General features: G+C 47.8%; 1 protein-coding gene across 3 annotated transcripts in view; it reads left to right on the top strand.

The window, feature by feature from the left end:
* Positions 1 to 17,325, top strand: part of ATP9A (ATPase phospholipid transporting 9A) — a 181,178-nt gene that overhangs the window by 150,385 nt on the left and 13,468 nt on the right. For 2 of the 3 annotated variants that reach the window (XM_017888155.1, XM_017888156.1), the window contains exons 19-26: positions 2,290 to 2,388; positions 5,070 to 5,159; positions 5,284 to 5,428; positions 6,534 to 6,598; positions 10,156 to 10,311; positions 14,237 to 14,301; positions 15,766 to 15,874; positions 16,773 to 16,830. In XM_017888155.1, the coding sequence (XP_017743644.1) occupies positions 2,290 to 2,388; positions 5,070 to 5,159; positions 5,284 to 5,428; positions 6,534 to 6,598; positions 10,156 to 10,311; positions 14,237 to 14,301; positions 15,766 to 15,874; positions 16,773 to 16,830 (787 nt within the window). The remainder of the gene's footprint in view (positions 1 to 2,289; positions 2,389 to 5,069; positions 5,160 to 5,283; positions 5,429 to 6,533; positions 6,599 to 10,155; positions 10,312 to 14,236; positions 14,302 to 15,765; positions 15,875 to 16,772; positions 16,831 to 17,325) is intronic. The other variant, XR_001888369.1, reaches the window with a different exon arrangement.

The following is a 17,325-nucleotide window of genomic DNA, read 5'->3' as shown; positions in this document are numbered from 1 at the left end:
TTGGGGCCAAAAAAAAAAAAAAAAAAAAAAAATACTAGGAGTTGAATCTGGAGAGGCCAGCAGAGGGCGCGTGAGGACTTGGTCCTCAGTGGACCAAGGGAGGTGTAAACAAACAAACTCCTTGGCCTGGAGCTCCTGGAAACGTGTCCCTGCCACTGGCCTCCACTCAAAAGTGGCTCTCTGCTGCATCCTGGGGCCTGTCCTTTCAGTAGGGCCTTGGGAGGAGGACAGGTTAGACGCCCGGCAACATTCGGGCCCACTGGGGACTCCCACCCCTGCGTGGCCTGTTTCCTTGTAAACACGATTCTGTCACGTGCATTCGGCTCACAGGCCTGGTTCGTCATAAGGAAATCACCAACGGGATCTTGCTTCCGGAAGTCTGGCCCATTTCTCCTCCATTGTGGGGTCTACAGTTGGGCCTTGGCCATTCCTAAGACTTCTGGAGTTTCCATTTTCTGCTTCCATCTTTGTCTTGGAGTTTTTCTCCTTCTCAAAACTGTGTTATCCCAAGACGAGATATTTTATTCACAGGGTGTACATACATGTGACTTATCTTTCTAGTTTCCTGTTAGATGAGAAGGGGAGGGGAGTGCCTGGGATGGGGCAGGTTGGTTGGTAATTAAAGTCTAAGATACGACCTTGCACAGGAAATTTTCTTTTTTTTTTTCTTTTTTTTTCTTTTTGAGATAGAGTTTCGCTCTGTCTCCCAGGTTGGAGTGTGGTGGTGTGATCTCGGCTCACTGCAACTTCCACCTCCCAGGTTCAAGAGATTCTCCTGCCTCAGCCTCTCAAGTAGCTGGGATTATAGATATGTGCCACCATGCCTGGATAATTTTGTATATTTAGTAGAGATGTGGTTTCATCATGTTGGTCAGGCTGGTCTCGAACTCCTGACCTTAGGTGATTCACCCGCCTTGGCCTCCCAAAGTGCTGGGATTACAGGCGTGAGCCACCGTGCCCAGCCAGCTGCACAGGATATTTTCTACCTCAGCCCCTTGTATGGATGTAGAAACCGAGGCTGAGTGAGGCATCTCTGTTCCCCAGGTTCTCACATTGGGAAGCAGCAGAGCTGGGACTGGAGCTGGGGTCTCGGGCCCTTTCTGTACCACCTTCCCATCATCCCAGCATGGGACATTAGTCACGTCATGCACCTGATCTTTCTTTTCATGCCTTTCTGGAACTTGAGCTTCCTAATTCCTTCCCCAGTGTTTGTTCTCTTACATCAAACCCTGAGAACTATGACTAAACGAGGCTCACCAAAAAGAATATTGTTTTTAGGACAGGCGGGATGTTGAGGGAAAACAGACCTAGCCAGGGGAGAGGGCCCAAGAGGCTCAGCCCTGAGAAGTGCCCGGTGCCTTCCCTCTGCCCGTCTCACTGCCTGGGTTCCCATCCTACCTCTCCCTTTACTTCTGTGACCCTTGGCAAATGACTGAAGCTCTTAGTGCTTCCACTTCCAGCCTCCAGAAGCCGTCATGAAGGTAACAGGGAGCTCAGCGTGGGTGCTGGGCGCGTAGTGGATGCTCGGGAGACATTTGTCATGATCTTCTTTCCTATACTTTCCCTGCTATCCAGATTTTCTTTGACTGGTAGCCCCAAGACTGCTCCCAGCTGGGAGCAAGGAGAACAAAAGGGTGAATGAGGTAAAATCACAGAGCAGGAAGCACATTCCATGAGGACTCTGAAGACCCGGATTCTGGGCCTGGTTAGGACAAGAGGTAGCTGTGTGGTTTGGGGCAAGTCATTACCCTCTCTGAACCCACAGCAGAGAAATGCAGTGTGAGCTAATACATGATGTGGGAGAACCGGACTCATTTACGGTCAGCGTTTTATAAGCTGAGTTAAACCCCAGAAGGGTCTGTCTTGCTCGTCCAGCTACATAGAAAATCCACAGCATCAAAAGTGAGTGTTTCCTTAGGACACAGAAGTGTCCCCTCACCCATGCAGCCTTTCCCTTCTTTTAGGATATTTATCACTGTAAGAAAAATCCTCAGAAGGGGAATTATGTGGTCCAAGGACTGAGCTTCATAGTACCTCCTGTAGTGTGTGGCCAAACGGCCCTTTCTAGAAGCATCTGCCAGTTTTTGCTGCTACCAGCAGTGGTTGCTTGGAGTCCCAGAGCCGTTCAGCCAGGGTGCTTGCTGTGTTGTGCTGGGGACAGCACGAGTCGGCAGGAGGTAAAAGGAACATACCAAGTTCAGCTCCATGTTCTTGGAAACTCATCTGTTGCAGATGACAGGCTGGCCTCAAAAACTAACAGACAGGACCTCTGTCATGCCATGATTTCAGGTTTGGATGCTGACAGGGGACAAGCTGGAGACAGCCACATGCACAGCGAAGAATGCGCATCTGGTGACCAGAAACCAAGACATCCACGTTTTTCGGCTGGTAAAGTGTCCTCTGTGTTAGGGCCATGTGGGGGTGATGTTCGATTTGTCCTATAACCTCGAGTGGGCCCCTTAAGAAGGGAGGGGCAGCACGTGAGTCACCTAGGGTGGGGAGCGTCAACCACGGTTGCCTTGGGTGGGATGATTAATGACCCAGGTGCCAGCTGAAGAGTTCCTTCCAGGAGTGGTTTAGGAGCACCTTCTTCTAGTCCTGTGCTAATACCGTGCTCTTAACCTTTTAGGAGGTCGTGGTCCCTTCGAGAAGCTGGTGAAAGTCAGGCACTCCCCCTGAAAGTGCAGATCCACTCATACACATGAAATTATGCATGGGATTCCTGGGATTTCACTGAACCCCTGAAAGTCAAGTCCTTGGATAAGAAAGAAATTCCAGGCCACAGATACTGGTCTATCTGCCCTCCTGAGGGGGGAAGCATTTAGGACCATTGAGGAGCCTTTTGAAGGAGGTGCATTGGATGGGCAAATGAGAAATCGCCTGCCCTTGTGGCAGGCATTGACCGAGACAGTGCACACATCAGGAACTGCTTCCAGTGAGGACTGTTCTAGGCTTTATTGCATTGGGGAGGTGGGGCGACTGGGTCCTCTTTGGGGCAGGATATAGTAATCCCACTGAAATCAGAGCCACGATGGCAAACAACTGGAGGGTCTCTAGATCTTTGGGGGTCTCCCCCTCACCCCTGCCTTTGGTCCATAGCACACAGAAGCTTAAAAATATCCAGGGATTTTTGGAATACCATAGTGTTATGTAGAGGCAGGTGTAGTCAGTTCTCACCATTCACAAATTCTTTGTGAATTCTCCTCCTCCCAAAATTTATCTGTGACCTCCAAATCAGTACTCTTGATGCTTTCACGGTTATATGTAGAGTGGCTTAAATCTGTTTTTTTTTTTTTTTTTTTTTTTGGAGATGGGGCCTTGCTCTTATTGCCCAGGCTGGAGTGCAGTGGTGCAATCTCGGCTCACTGCAACCTCTGCCTCCCGGGTTCAAGCAATTCTCCTGCCTCAGCCTCCCAAGTAGCTGGGATTACAGGCACCTGCCACCACACCTGGCTAATTTTTGTCTTTTTAGTAGAGACGGGGTTTTGCCATGCTGGCCAGGCTCATCTCGAACTCCAGACCTCAGGTGATCCTCCCACCTTGGCCTCCCAAAGTGCTGGAATTACAGATGTGAGCCACTGCACTCGGCCTAGAGTGGCTTAAAATTTTAGCTGCCTGAGACGCACATTCCCACCTGAGGTTGAACAAGGCCATGCACTGCTTCCTTTTTTCAGCCTCATGGTGAACAGGTGTCCTTTTTGCAGTCCATTTAAGTATCGGGTTTTTCGCATTTCTGTGCTTTACGTTGGCAGTTTGTCGTTTAAAATGGCCCCAGCACAGCGCTTCTTTGCTGGCTCGTGTTCTTAAGTGCAGGAAGGCTGTTGATGTGACTTATGGAGAAAATGCATGTGCTAGATGAGCTTCCTTCAGGCATGAGTTACATACAGCACTGGTGACTGTAAGTTCAATATTAATGAATCAAGGTGTCTTTAAATAGAAACACACATAAAAAAAGGTTATAAATTTATGAAGATATTGTGACCAGGGGCAAAACCCTAACCCTGTATTTCCCCTAGAGGGGATGGTTTAGTATTTGCTATTTCAGTGTTCACAGTGACTTTAGAAAACGTAGCTACTATGAATAATGAGAATTGACTGTCTGTTCTAGAATTGAGGGATTGCAAACTAATGACCTATGTGCTAGCCACCTGTGTTTCTCAAAAGCAGGTATTTTGTTTTATTGGAGCGTAGACAGATCCACTCATTGGCGTATGGTGCACGACTGCTTTTGGATTATAACGGCAGAGCTGAGTGGTTGTGATGGAGACCGTGTGGGCCTCAACGCCCACAATAGTTAACATCTGGTCCTTTACAGAAAAGTGGCCCGGCTGGCCCCTGCTAGGTGCCTGGCTCTGCATACCTGTACTGTAGCATACTAGCCATGTACCTTTAGTCAGGCTAGCAAATGTCACCATGCTTCAGTTTCCTTAGGTGCAAAATAGAGCTGTCTTCTTTTGGCACCTCATAGAGCTGTGGACTGCGCACTTCACAGAGTGTGTTGTCCAATACCTGGCTTATAGTGAAAGTACAGGCTTTTTTTTTTTTTTAAAGATGAGTTTTGCTCTGTTGCCCAGGCTGCCAGTGCAGTGACACGATCTCAGCTCACTGCAGCCTCCGCCTCCTGGGTTCAAGTGATTCTCCTGCCTCAGCCTCCCAAGTAGCTGGAATTACAGGCACCCGCCACCACGCCTGGCTAATTTTCTATTTTTAGTGGAGAGTAGGTTTCACCATGTTGGCAAGGCTGGTCTCAAACTCCTGACTTCAAGTGATCCGCTTGCCTCAGCCTCCCAAAGTGCTGGGGTTATAGGCATGAGCCACTGCGCGCAGCCAGTACAGGCGTTTTTAGTCCTGGGGGAAATTGTAGGTGGAGGTTGGCACATGGGCTCTCTTGATTCCTGCAGAGTCATAACCAGTAGGATTCCATTTGTTGCTGCCTCTGGTGGCAGGGGAGGGGAGGGACCCTTGGCTGGGGTGGCCGTTGTCTTCATGCTGGCTCCAGGAAGCCACTGTTTATTGTTTTATCATCTCCGGAGAGCAATGCCTCCTTCTCCATCTCTGTTCCCTTCCAGGTGACCAACCGCGGGGAGGCTCACCTTGAGTTGAACGCCTTCCGCAGGAAGCATGATTGCGCTCTGGTCATCTCGGGAGACTCCCTGGAGGTGAGCTTGGGGACCCCTGAGAGCCAGTCCTCCCAGCAGCCTGGGGCTTATCCGGCTTCGGCAGGGGCACTGCAGGCTGGGCAGTGACCTCCACCAATGCACCACCTCTCCCTCCACCTTGCAGGTTTGCCTCAAGTACTATGAGTACGAGTTCATGGAGCTGGCCTGCCAGTGCCCGGCCGTAGTCTGCTGCCGCTGTGCCCCCACCCAGAAGGCCCAGATTGTGCGCCTGCTTCAGGAGCGCACGGGCAAGCTCACCTGTGCAGTAGGTAGGCGCGGCTCAGGCTGTGCCGCTGGCCCTGGCCTGCCTGTGCGCCAGGCTCCCTTTCTCTAAGGATGTTTGGACACTGTTACTCGTTCTTCACATTCCCCAGCTCCTTTGTTCAGGTCATGCTTTTTCTCCGCCTCACAGACTTTGGCTCTTTTTGTTATTATTTTTAATATTTCCCCTGGAGAGCAGATAAGCATGTGCCAGGCCTCTACTCCTTTGCCAGTGGCTCAAGAGTGCAGCCTTCCAGTGGGTGGAGACCACACACTGTGGGGTTGGATCTGGGTTCAAATCTTTCCACTGGCTTTTCCCAGTGGATGCCCCAGATGGCTTCTTTCACCCGTCTGAGCCTCCGTTTGCTCTTGGTAGAATGGGAATAATAATTGTGGCTTCCTCAAATGGTGTCACGAGGACTCAAAGGGGTCACCTTTTTTTTTTTTGGAGACGGAGTCATGCTCTGTCACCTAGCTGGAGTGCAGTGACACAATCTCAGCTGGTTGCAACCTCCACCTCCTGGGTTCAAGTGATTCTCCTGCCCCAGCCTCCTAAGTAGCTGGGACTACAGGCACGCACCACCACGTGTGGCTGATTTTTGTATTTTTAGTAGAGACGGGGTTTCTCCATGTTGGCCAGGCTGGTCTCGAACTCCTGACCTCAGGTGATCTCCCCACCTTGGCCTCCCAAAGTACTGAGATTACAGTCATGGGCCACTGTGCCCAGCCTAAAAAGGATCGCCTTTAAAATGTGCTTGCCACGCTGCGTGGAAAGTGTCCAGTAAGAGCACTGCGAGTTGCCGCTGATGGTAATCCTGGGGTATCCCGGCCTCCGAGGAGGACAAGTGGTCATTCCTGTCCTATGTGGACACAGTCCCACTGCCACTGCTCAATGCCGGGACCCTCTGCGAGTCGCTGGGCTCTCTGACATTCAGCCACTCTGCCTGTGAAACAGGATCTTGGTAGTGCAAGGGGTTGGAGAGATGGAATGGACAGAGCAGGCCAGGCACTCAGCGAGCGCTCTGTGACAGGCGAGACTGCAGTAAAGACAAGCATGCGTTCTTGTTTAAGGTAAGAATGAAACGTCTTTTCTCTCTGGTCTGTGGCTCGCAGGGGACGGAGGCAATGACGTCAGCATGATTCAGGAATCTGACTGCGGCGTGGGAGTGGAGGGAAAGGTGAGAGTGTTTCCCTCTGCTGGGCTCCACTTGCTGGAGTTTCTTGGTTCTTTTTCCCTCAAAGACAGAGCTTTAAGGCTTCTGGAAATTCCAGATAAAGAATGATAAAACATAAGGAACCATGTGTCACAATTACCTCGTGTCACTGGGAACATAGAGGTCTGTATTGCTACATCTTACAGACAGATGAATGTTGGCTTTTTGTTTGCCCAGACCTAAATTTAAAAAAAAAGAACAAGTGTTTCTAGGCCAGGCGTGGTGGCTCACGCCTGTAATCCCAACACTTTGGGAGGCTGAGGCGAGTGGATCACTTGAGGTCAGGATTTTGAGGCCAGCCTGGCCAACATGGAGAAACTGTGTCTCTACTGAAAATACAAAAATTAGCTGGGCATGGTGGTGGGTGCCTGTAATCACAGCTACTTGGGAGGCTGAGGTAGGAGAATTGCTTGAACCCGGGAGGCAGGGGTTGCAGTGAGCCGAGATCGTGCCATTGCGCTCCAGCCTGGGCAACAGAGCGAGACTCCATCTCAAAAAAAAAAAAAAAAAAAAGAAGCAAAAAGAAGCATTTCTCTATATCCTTAGGGTATGGTAAGTGTAATTCAGACTTCCCTGGGACAGTGAGCATTGTCAGGAAAAGCCTTAGTTATCCTGCTCTGTGCTGATCTCTTGGGCGCACAATGGAAGAATATCGCTTGCTTCACTTCTCACCAAAAGGCCTTGGCAGCTACAATTTTTAAAAGCTGGTGTGTTATGAAATATTATTTCTTTTTCTCCTTGCCAATTGTGTGCTTGCCTCTTATAGTTTACTCGGCCCTAATTCGTGACCTCTAAATGACAAGAGGCAAGAAGATGGGTCACTGAGTTTGTTAGGACTGTGTGTGAAGGGCCGGAAGTGGTGGCTCATACCTGTAATCCCAGCAGTTTGGGAGGCTGAGGCAGGAGGATCACTTGAGCTCAGGAGTTCGAGACCAGCCTGGTCAACATGGTGAAACCCTGTCTGTACTAAAAATACAAAAATTAGCCGGGCATGGTGGCAGGTACCTCTAATCCCACCTACTCAGGAGGCTGAGGCAGGAGAATCACTTGAACCCGGAAAGTGGAGGTTGCAGTGAACTGAGATTGAGCCCCTGCATTCTTGCCTGGGTGAAAGAACAAAACCCCATCTCAAAAAAAAGGAAAAGAGGTTATGTGCAAAGTATCGGAGTGCCCAGGCCCAGAGGGAGCAGGAGAGATGCTCCCCTGTCCATACTGTTGCATAGCTTCATGACTTTGGCTGACCCTTAGGGCTTTTTTTTCCCCACACTTCCCCCCCTTTCTGGTTCTCTGGTTCTCAGCAAGATGACGATGATTCGAAGTTGCGGAGTGAAATGATTTTTGAATGAGATATATCAGAAGTCTGTATAGATTTCCTGAATACAGTTTTTAAGAAGCATGTTTGAGTTTAATGGAATTCTCTACCAGTTCTTATAAAGCTTAAAGCATTTTCCCTTCTATTAAAAATTATATTCTGATTCCTTTGTTTCTTGGGATATAAAAGTAATACTGCTCACTATAAAAAATGAAAAGAATCTAGGCCAGGCTTGGTGGCTCACACCTGTAATCCCAGCGCATTGGGGGGCCAAGGTGGGCATATCACCTGAGGTCAGGAGTTCAAGACCAGCCTGGCCAACACGGTGAGACCCCATCTCTACTAAAAATACAAAAATTAGCCAGGCATGGTAGTGGGTTCTTGTAATTCTAGCTACTCAGGAGACTGAGGCAGGAGAATTGCTTGAACCCATAAGGCAGAGGTTGCAGTGAGGGAGATTGTGCCACTGCACTCTGGGTGACAGAGTGACACTCTGTCTCAAAAATATATATAACATAAAAAATCTAGAAGTAAAACACATCTTTTAGGTAACTGCATCAAATGAGTAACACTGGTTTTTCTCCCAACATTTTTTCTCTGTGTATATTACTGGTTATGAGTGTGTATATATTTGCTATCTATACATATATCTTACACATGTATATATATATAATTTTCATGTGTATTTTTTAAAGTGAAAACACACAGTACATTTTGTTATGCAGCTTGCTTAAATCTGTTACATCATGGATTTGTTCCTACATGAGAGCATACAGAGCCATCACTTCTTACTCTGACTCTACCTTTTTATTTTGAAAAATGTCAAAAGTTGAAATAGAACAGTGAGCATCCATCTACCCTTCACTTTGGCCAGTTGTTACTATTTGCCACATTCTCTTTCTTTGAATCAGTAGAAAGTAAATTGCATGTAATGTTACCCCTAAATATTTCAGCTGGATCTCTTTAGAACAAGGAGGTTCTCCCACACAAAGAAAGTAACATCATAACCCCCCTTGCCCCGTGTAACATTGATATAATGGACTATATAATATTCATGCTCAAATTCCCCCATCTGTCCTCTAAGTGTCTTCACAGCTTAAATAATAAAAGCTCCAGGAAGGATTGCAAATCCCACTTATTAGCAGGTCCTCGTGTTTCTGATCTTCTTTGTTGTAGAACACTTTTCTCTCTTTTTTTGGTTGGAGGGTGTTTTGTTTTTCACGTCAGTGGTATTTTTGAAGCATTCAGGACAGTTGTAGAGCGTCTCATGGCGCGCATTCCTTGAGCCCGTCAGGCTGATTCGGTTCTGATTCTGCTTTGGCACGAGCACTGCACAAGGGGAATTCGTGTTCTTCCTGTTACATCACATCCAGAGGCTCTCATCTCCTTCTGTCCCTTTAATGTTGGCTGTCACCGCCTTTTAAAAATGAGAGAATTTGACCAGGTGCAGCTGCTCATGCCTGGAATCCCAGCACTTTGAGAGGCTGAGGCTAGCAGATGGCTTGAGCTCAGGAGTTTGAGACCAACCTCGGCAACATGGAGAAACCCCATCTCTACGAAAAATAACAAAATTAGTCAGGTGTGGTGGTGCGTGTCTGTGCTCCCAGCTGCTCGGGAGGCTGAGGTGGGAGGATGGCTTGAACCTGGGAGGCAGAAGTTGCAGTAAGCCGAGATCACACCACTGCACTCCAGCCTGGGTGACAGAGTGGGACCCAGTCTCAAGAAAAAATAAAAATTAAAAAATACAAAATGGGAGAATTCCATTATGTGGTTGCACTGCAAGTTATTCCCACTTCTGTGAGTGTGCAGAGCTGTATATTCAGGAATATCCTGTCTAACATTGTTAGTAGCTCCGGGTTTTCGCCTCATATTTAATTAGCTCTTAAGGGAACTAAATGTTTTAAAATATCTATCTTTAAATGATTCTTTGTTACTTATGGGGTGGGCTGAACTTCCAAGGCCTAATATTAGATCCACTTGACCTCCAAATTATAACTATATCGATTCAGAATGGTTTTATTTAAATAAATTCCCCTTTAAAATTAAATTTAGACTTCGACCACCAACTGCGTTTAGCTTGAAACCAAAGAATTTCTTTCTTGAAGTTCTTCAGAGATCTCCTTACAATGTCTTGCTTTTTCAATTAAAGAAAATGTGTTTGCCCTGACCTCTTGTGCTTCTGACGGCGCCTAATTTTATTGGATTTTAGGAAGGAAAACAGGCTTCGTTGGCTGCAGACTTCTCCATCACTCAATTTAAGCATCTTGGCCGGTTGCTTATGGTGCACGGCCGGAACAGCTACAAGCGGTCAGCCGCCCTCAGCCAGTTCGTGATTCACAGGAGCCTCTGTATCAGCACCATGCAGGTGAGTGGACCGCTGGCTCCTCTGCACATGTACATGTGGCTGTACCATGTAGGTAAGTGGACAGCTGGTCCCTCTGCGCAGGTGCATATGGCTATGTGATTATCATGGAAAAAGCCTGGGAATTAGACTATGCTTTGGAGCTGTCACCCCCACCTCGCCAGTTTAAATCCTCCACCTGGCTACATTCCAGCTGATAGACCTTGAGCCAGTCCGTGAACTTGGTGCTCAAGATTCCTCCCCCGTTAAGCGGTGCTGGTCATTCCTGCCATGTGGTGTGGATGTGTGTGTTAGCAGTGGTGACATCCAGTACCTGGCATGGGGCAAGTGGAGTGTACATGAGTTATTTTAATTGTGGGTAGATTGTTATAATTTGTTTGCTGGAGTGAAAGACGCAGAGTTAAATGCTGAATGACTATTCAGCCCCCAGTTTTTCACCTTTTGCAGAGGTAAGGGCCATCAGAGAACAACCACTAAAGAAGAACTTACTTTGCTTGTGTGCTTCCTGTGCCCTAGGCATCAGGCTAAGTGTTTGCAATGCAGTGTCTCACATAAGCCTCACAATAGCCTGAGCCCATTTTACGGATGGGGAGGCTGAGGCTGAGTATGGATGATAAATTTGAAGTGTCCCACAGGGATTCAGTCAGCTCAGGCAGGTGGACCTCAAAGCCTGCAGTCACAATCTGAGTATCCTTCTTGATGCACTTGTCATGGAGGGCCTGGGACTGTGTCCACTTGCAGGGGTCAGCATGACACCTGGCGCTGAGGTTGCCTCGGCATCGCGGTTCTGTCTCCCGGCAGAGCCCAGTGGGGGAACTGAGTTTGGTTATTGTGATCACGAATACCCTTGGAAGTTAACATCTTGCTCCCCTCTTGCTTTTTCATGAAAGGATTCTAGAGTATATATTTTCCCACCTTCTCTCTCACAGACTCCTTCAACATATGTCATCATAGGACAGGCACAGTGGCTCATGCCTGTAATCCCAGCACTTTGGGAGGCCGAGGTGGGTGGATCACTTCAGGCCAGGAGTTTGAGACCAGCCTGGTCAACATGGTGAAACCCTGTCTCTACTAAAAATACAAAAATTAGCTGGATGTGGTGGCACGCTCCTATAATCCCAGCTACTTGGGAGGCTAAGGCACGAGAATCACTTGAACCTGGGAAGTGGAGGTTGCAGTGAGCTGAGATCACACCACTGTACTCCAGCCTGGGCAACAGAGAGACTCCATCTCAAAACCAACAACAAAATTTGCCATCAGTGTGTAGCAATTAAGTGTGGAGTAGAAAGGAGGCTAAAGGAGGGAAAGAAAATATTTTTGGTGTTGCAGAGCTGTTGATTGATCTTCCTTTTTGGGCATTGAGGTGAAAATGCTCCCAGCTGAGTGGTGAGAACGTAGGCGCAGTAGATCCTGAAACTCACGTCTCCTTCTGGCCATACCGCTAGGGATCTGTGAGACCTTGAGCAAATAACTTTACCACTCTAGGCCTCAGTCTTCCCACCTGGAAAATGGGGACGATGAGACCCTCCTTGCCTTCGGACAGGGCCACTGTGAAAAACAGAGAGGTTTTTAAGACATCAGTGCTAAGGCATCCTTACCGTGATTAGTAGACGTGAAACAAGGTAATATGTAAACATCAGGTGATATTTTAATTTGTTTAATTATACTTGAAAGGCAGTCTGCCTTTCAAGCACCAGGTAGTGCTGCTTTGGGTATGTGAGAATTCACCATCCACTGGCTACACCCCAGTTTTTTGGGGGTGATTTTATGTTTTAAATATCTATTGCATTTGTGAGTAGGGGAGCCTTAAAGTGACTTTCATCAAAATGATCTAAACCCAAACAGCTGCTGTGGTTCACCAGACCACATGTGTACTTTTATGTTAACTCGCCAATTAAACAGGATAATGCTGTGGTTTTAATCATTGGGAGATTAATCAGCCCATCCTTGGACACATACACAAAAGCTGGCCGGGATGAGCTGACTTCTTAAAAAACTGGATGTTACCGTTAACATTGATGTAGAAAAGAGATTCCAGGATGAGGCATTGTTCTTTATGCTAAGAATATGCACTTTGCCGGGCGCCGTGGCCAGGCTGTAATCCAGCAGTTTGACGAGCCGAGACGGGCGGAGTCACGAGGGTCAGGGAGCATCGAGAACCATCCTGGCATAATATGGCGAAACCCCGTCTTCTACTAAAAGAAAGTAACAAATAAATAAACTAGGGCGGGCGAGGGTGGTGGGCGCCTGTAGTCCGCTGCTTGGGAGGCTGAGCGCAGGGAGGAATGGCGCTGTCAACCGGGATGGTGAGCCTTCTGCAGTGAGCTGAGATCCGGGTCACTGCACTCCGAGATCTGGGCGACAGAGCGGACTCCGTCTCAAAAAAAAAAAAAAAAAAAAAAAAAAGAAAGAAAATGCCTTTAACCCGTGTCCACCGTGCTGAAAATGGCCAAGAGCAAGTCCCAGTTAGAATTACACCAGGACATGGGTCTGCCAGAGAACACAGTGTTTTTATTTTTCCCAAAGTACTGTCATCGAGATGAAGACTGTGTGGTTAGGATGACCCTTTTAGAGGAGGGGGTTCCTGATACTGGTTTGGAAAATAAACACCAGATTCTTGATATTTTTACAACCGTCCTTCCTATGCAGCGGCCCAGCCTGGGTGAAAAGTCACCGGAAAAGTGGCTTTTCCAGCACAGCCAGGGCGAACCGGGGCTTCTCGTGACCATAGCGCTCAGGAGCACCTGCGCTCTGAGCTCTGTGCCGAGAAAGCATGTGTTTCTCACATGCTTTCTCTCTGTGTCCATTGAAGGTGCTCTGGGGAGCTAGCCCTGGTCTGATACTATTTCTGATTACTAGGATATCTCTGCCTCGCTTTCTTCTAATTTCTAAAAGCCTTCAGGCAGCATTTGTCTCTGGCCTTCCTTCAGCTTTATACGAATAGGTAGCAGCTTAGAGACCATGCTTCCTCTGTTAGCCCATAGAGGTCCAGAGACAGAGCTAACAGAGCTTCAAGCCTGATTCTGGAAGAGTACAAGAACATGAAAGAATATAGTCAGGGGTTCCTTGAGCTGTGCTCTGTGCGACCTTCCATGGCCTGGTCCCATCTTCCCCACAGGTCCTCCCCAGCCTATTCATCATTACCAGCAGCTAATATTTTCCAAAGCAAGAAGCAGACATTTCCATGAGGGTTTGTAAATATCTTCATTGCTTCTGTCTAATTGCAAAAATAATCTGTCACCATGTGCTCTTTTCAAAAATTTCCCCAAATACTGAAACATGTAATATAAGAAGTGAAGCCTTCTCTGCCATCCCAGCCCCCGTAGACACTGCAGAGGCTCTTTTTCCGTATGCGTTTCCGTGTCTCCGGCAGCTTGGTTAGCAGCGTGCGTGCCTGCAGAGGTGGGGATTCCGAGCTGTTTAGAAGTGTGCGCTCTGGGACCACAGCTGGGCTTGAGTCCTGCAGTTCACCTGCTCAGCCTCCCCTTCTGTAAAGCGTGGGTGATAGTAGGACTTGATCCTATGGCTGCTCTGGAGATCAGCTGTGCTCATGTGCAAAGCATTCCTGGGTCCTGGAACTTAATAAATGTTCACAATGGGCTGAGTAGACCCTGGAGCTGTAATACATCACCCTACCCAGGAGTGATTCCTGGATTTGCTGCTTAGGAGCTGTGTGGGCTTGAGCAAGCCACGTACCCTCTCTGTGCCTCACTTTCTGCTTTGCATAATGAGGATGACGAGAATCGTACCTACTTCATAGGGTTGTTGTTGATGTTGTGAGAATGAAATGAGCAAATCCATGTAAAGTACCTTATAGCAGTGTCGGCGAGGGTGAGTGCTATGTAAGTATCAGGTGTTATTTTTATTCTGTAAAGGTAAGGGATTTTGTCATGACTTTTGGTGACGTCCTCCTTTCTCCTTGGCACAGGCTGTCTTTTCCTCCGTGTTTTACTTTGCCTCCGTCCCTCTCTATCAAGGATTCCTCATCATTGGGTAAGGAAATCCTGCCAAGGAATTAATTGTTTACAAAACCTTCTTGAAATGCCACAGCAGAGAGAAGAAACATGGTGGGAAAATTCTTGGGTCCCTAAGCCACATTGGTCCCAGCCCCAGCGAATGTAGGCCCAGCACCGTGCTTTAGAACCTCCTTGAATTAACAAGGTTTTGAGCTGTTGAGCCCTTAACCAGATGAAGGAAGTGGAGTTGGAGATGTATGTGGTGTGTTGCGCTTTGCCATTTATAACTGGTCTTGAAAAAATACTCCAGGGTTATCAGTTGATTGAGGAGAGCAAGGCGGAAGGTTTGCAGACTTGGTGATTTCACTGGGGTCTTAATAAAAAGGGAAGGGGGATCTGAAAAATGCCCTCCTGGCCTGAACCGAGCCCAGTAGAAGTCCCGTCCGTGGAGCTCCAAGGAGGGCCTTAGTCCATTGCCTCAGGGACGTGCGAGTAGCAGAGCTTGACTGCTATGCCACAGTGACAGAGATGGTGTCACTTGAGCCTTTGCAGCCCGCAAACCCACTCCCATTACTGACCTGGAACTTCTGGCTGATCCTTCTGACCTTTTCAGAGAATGTGCTCAGTCGCTGAATCACCCAGGTAGGTGGAGTTTGGTTACCGAGTGTCCTAGATACAGATACATGCAGCTGAGGCCCCTCCTGGTTAGGAGGAGACGGAGGGCGCGGGAAGCCCAGCTGTGCTCTGGAGAGTCTCACAGAGTCCGCTCTCCATCCTACTGTGTTGGCCGATGAGTTCAGCCTGAGAGGAGGCACTGGAATTCTGCCTGCTTCTAACTGGAAAAGCGGCCTGTCTTTTGTCGGGTTCTGGAAGAGTACGAGAACATGACAGAATATAGTCAGGGGTTCCTTGAGCTGTGCTCTGTGCGACCTTCCATGGCCTGGTCCCTCTTCCCCATGGGTCCTCATTTCCTCTTCTGTCGCCCTCAGCCCCAGCCCCACTGGCCTTCTGGCTGTTCTTCAGACATGGCAGCCACTCCCACCTCAGTGCCTTTGCACTGGTGGTTCCTTCTCCCTGGAAAGCTCATCCTCCTGGGACTGGCTTGGCTGGCCCTCACCTCTTGTGGGTGTGCACTCAAATGTTCTGTTCCTCAGCCTCTAAAATTGTACCATCACCCCCCTACACACAGACACACACATACACATCTTATTTCCTCTACCCCATTATATTTTTCTCTTTAGCACTTATCTCTAACACACGTAGAGTTTACCTAATTTATTTGTTTATTGACTCACTGACCAGGATGAAAGCTCTTGAGGGCAGACATTTTTGTCCATTTTTCCTCTTAGGTTTCTGGTGCTTACAGCCAGCTCTGGAGCATAATAGACAAGCAGTAAATAGTTGTTAGAGGCGTGGATGGGACTTGGGCGCCGGAGGCTGGCATAGCACATAGCTCTGATTGTGTCGGCCAGGTCTTACCAATGGCGATTTTCTCTCCCAGGTACTCCACAATTTACACCATGTTTCCTGTGTTTTCTCTGGTCCTGGACAAAGATGTCAAGTCGGAAGTTGCCATGCTGTATCCTGAGCTCTACAAGGATCTTCTCAAGGTTCTGTTAGCTTCTCAGTCCCTCCTTCTTCCCTTCCTCCTTTCCTTTTCTCTTCCTTCCTTCCCTCCCTGCTTTTTTTCTTTTAATTTATTTCGCACAGACCCTCCATTTCTGATTTGAATACACTTGAACTGGTAGCTTTCTTACTTTTGGGGGGAAGGTGTGGGAGTTTACATTTTTTTTTAAAGCGGTAATATATGCACTATTATAAAGAACGTGAAAGAGTACAGTAATAGATAAACTGAAAACAAGCCAACTCACGACTTCGAAAAAGCCCCTGACAGTTCTGCTTTGCAGCTGCAACTTACGTTTGCTCCCAGAGATGTTCTTGTGTACGCTTCCAAAACGTGTGTGTGATGGTGTGTGCGTAGGCATGTGTATAATTTTATTTGTCTTCAAGGGATTTTTACCCAAAGGAAGACTTATTTCCATTTAATGTTAATTCTTTTTTTTTGAGACTAAGTCTGTCACACAGACTGGAGTGTAGTGGCTCAGTCTCAGCTCACTGCAACCTCCACTTCCTGGGTTCAAGCGATTCTCCTGCTTCAGCCTCCTGAGTTGCTGGGATTACGGGCATGCACTACCATGCCTAATTTTTGTATTTTTAGTAAAGAGGGCGTTTCACCATGTTGGCCAGGCTGGTCTCGAACTCCTGACCTCAAGTGATCCACTTGCGTCAGCCTTCCAAAGTGCTGGGATTACAGATGTGAGCCACAGCGCCTGGCCAATTCTTTTTTTAAAGAACTAATTCCTCCAATGTGTTCAGATGTGTGTGAGCCACTTTTTTGATGAAGACAGATGGGTTGCCTTATCTAGTTAGCGGGAGAATAACGTGAACACTGATGCTGCGTGAGCCCCCTGCAAAACCGGCTCTAACCTTTCTCTCTCTCTTGTTTAGGGACGGCCATTGTCCTACAAGACATTCTTAATATGGGTTTTGATTAGCATCTATCAAGGTAAGGATGAGTGGAGACACCTGTTTGTCTTGTGCTCTGGCACTGACTCAAGGGTGTCCCCTTCTTGCCTGTAGAAGAAGAAGAGAAGAAACTGGAATCCAAAATAGCGGGAAGGAGGGCGGCAGTGTGACCCAGGGGGGACACTGATAACCCTGTATAAGGACTTGAACATCAGATATGCGCAGTGGTGCTGTCTGAGAAATGAGGTAGTGAAGCCAGAGGAAGGCGGCGGACAGTAGTCAAAGCCTGTGGGGCTGCTCCACCCACGAGGCAAAAGGTGGTTGCTTTCTGGAATGTTCTGAAACCTTTTCTGAGAGTCAGATCAAGTCGTAGTTTTGGAAAAACATGTTTACTTCAGTGGCCTCCAGAGGGAGTCTCCCAGGCTATAGAGGCTTTGTAAGATGACCTATTGGGATATAAGAAGAAAATAGCAAAACTTCTGTTTGTATTTATTTTTTCTAACTCTTTTACATTTATATATATATAAAATATATA

Source organism: Rhinopithecus bieti, unplaced genomic scaffold (assembly GCF_001698545.2).
Source record: "Rhinopithecus bieti isolate Rb0 unplaced genomic scaffold, ASM169854v2 scaffold_15834, whole genome shotgun sequence".
Taxonomy (NCBI): Eukaryota; Metazoa; Chordata; class Mammalia; order Primates; family Cercopithecidae; genus Rhinopithecus; species Rhinopithecus bieti.
This window is presented reverse-complemented; position numbering and strand designations above follow the sequence as displayed.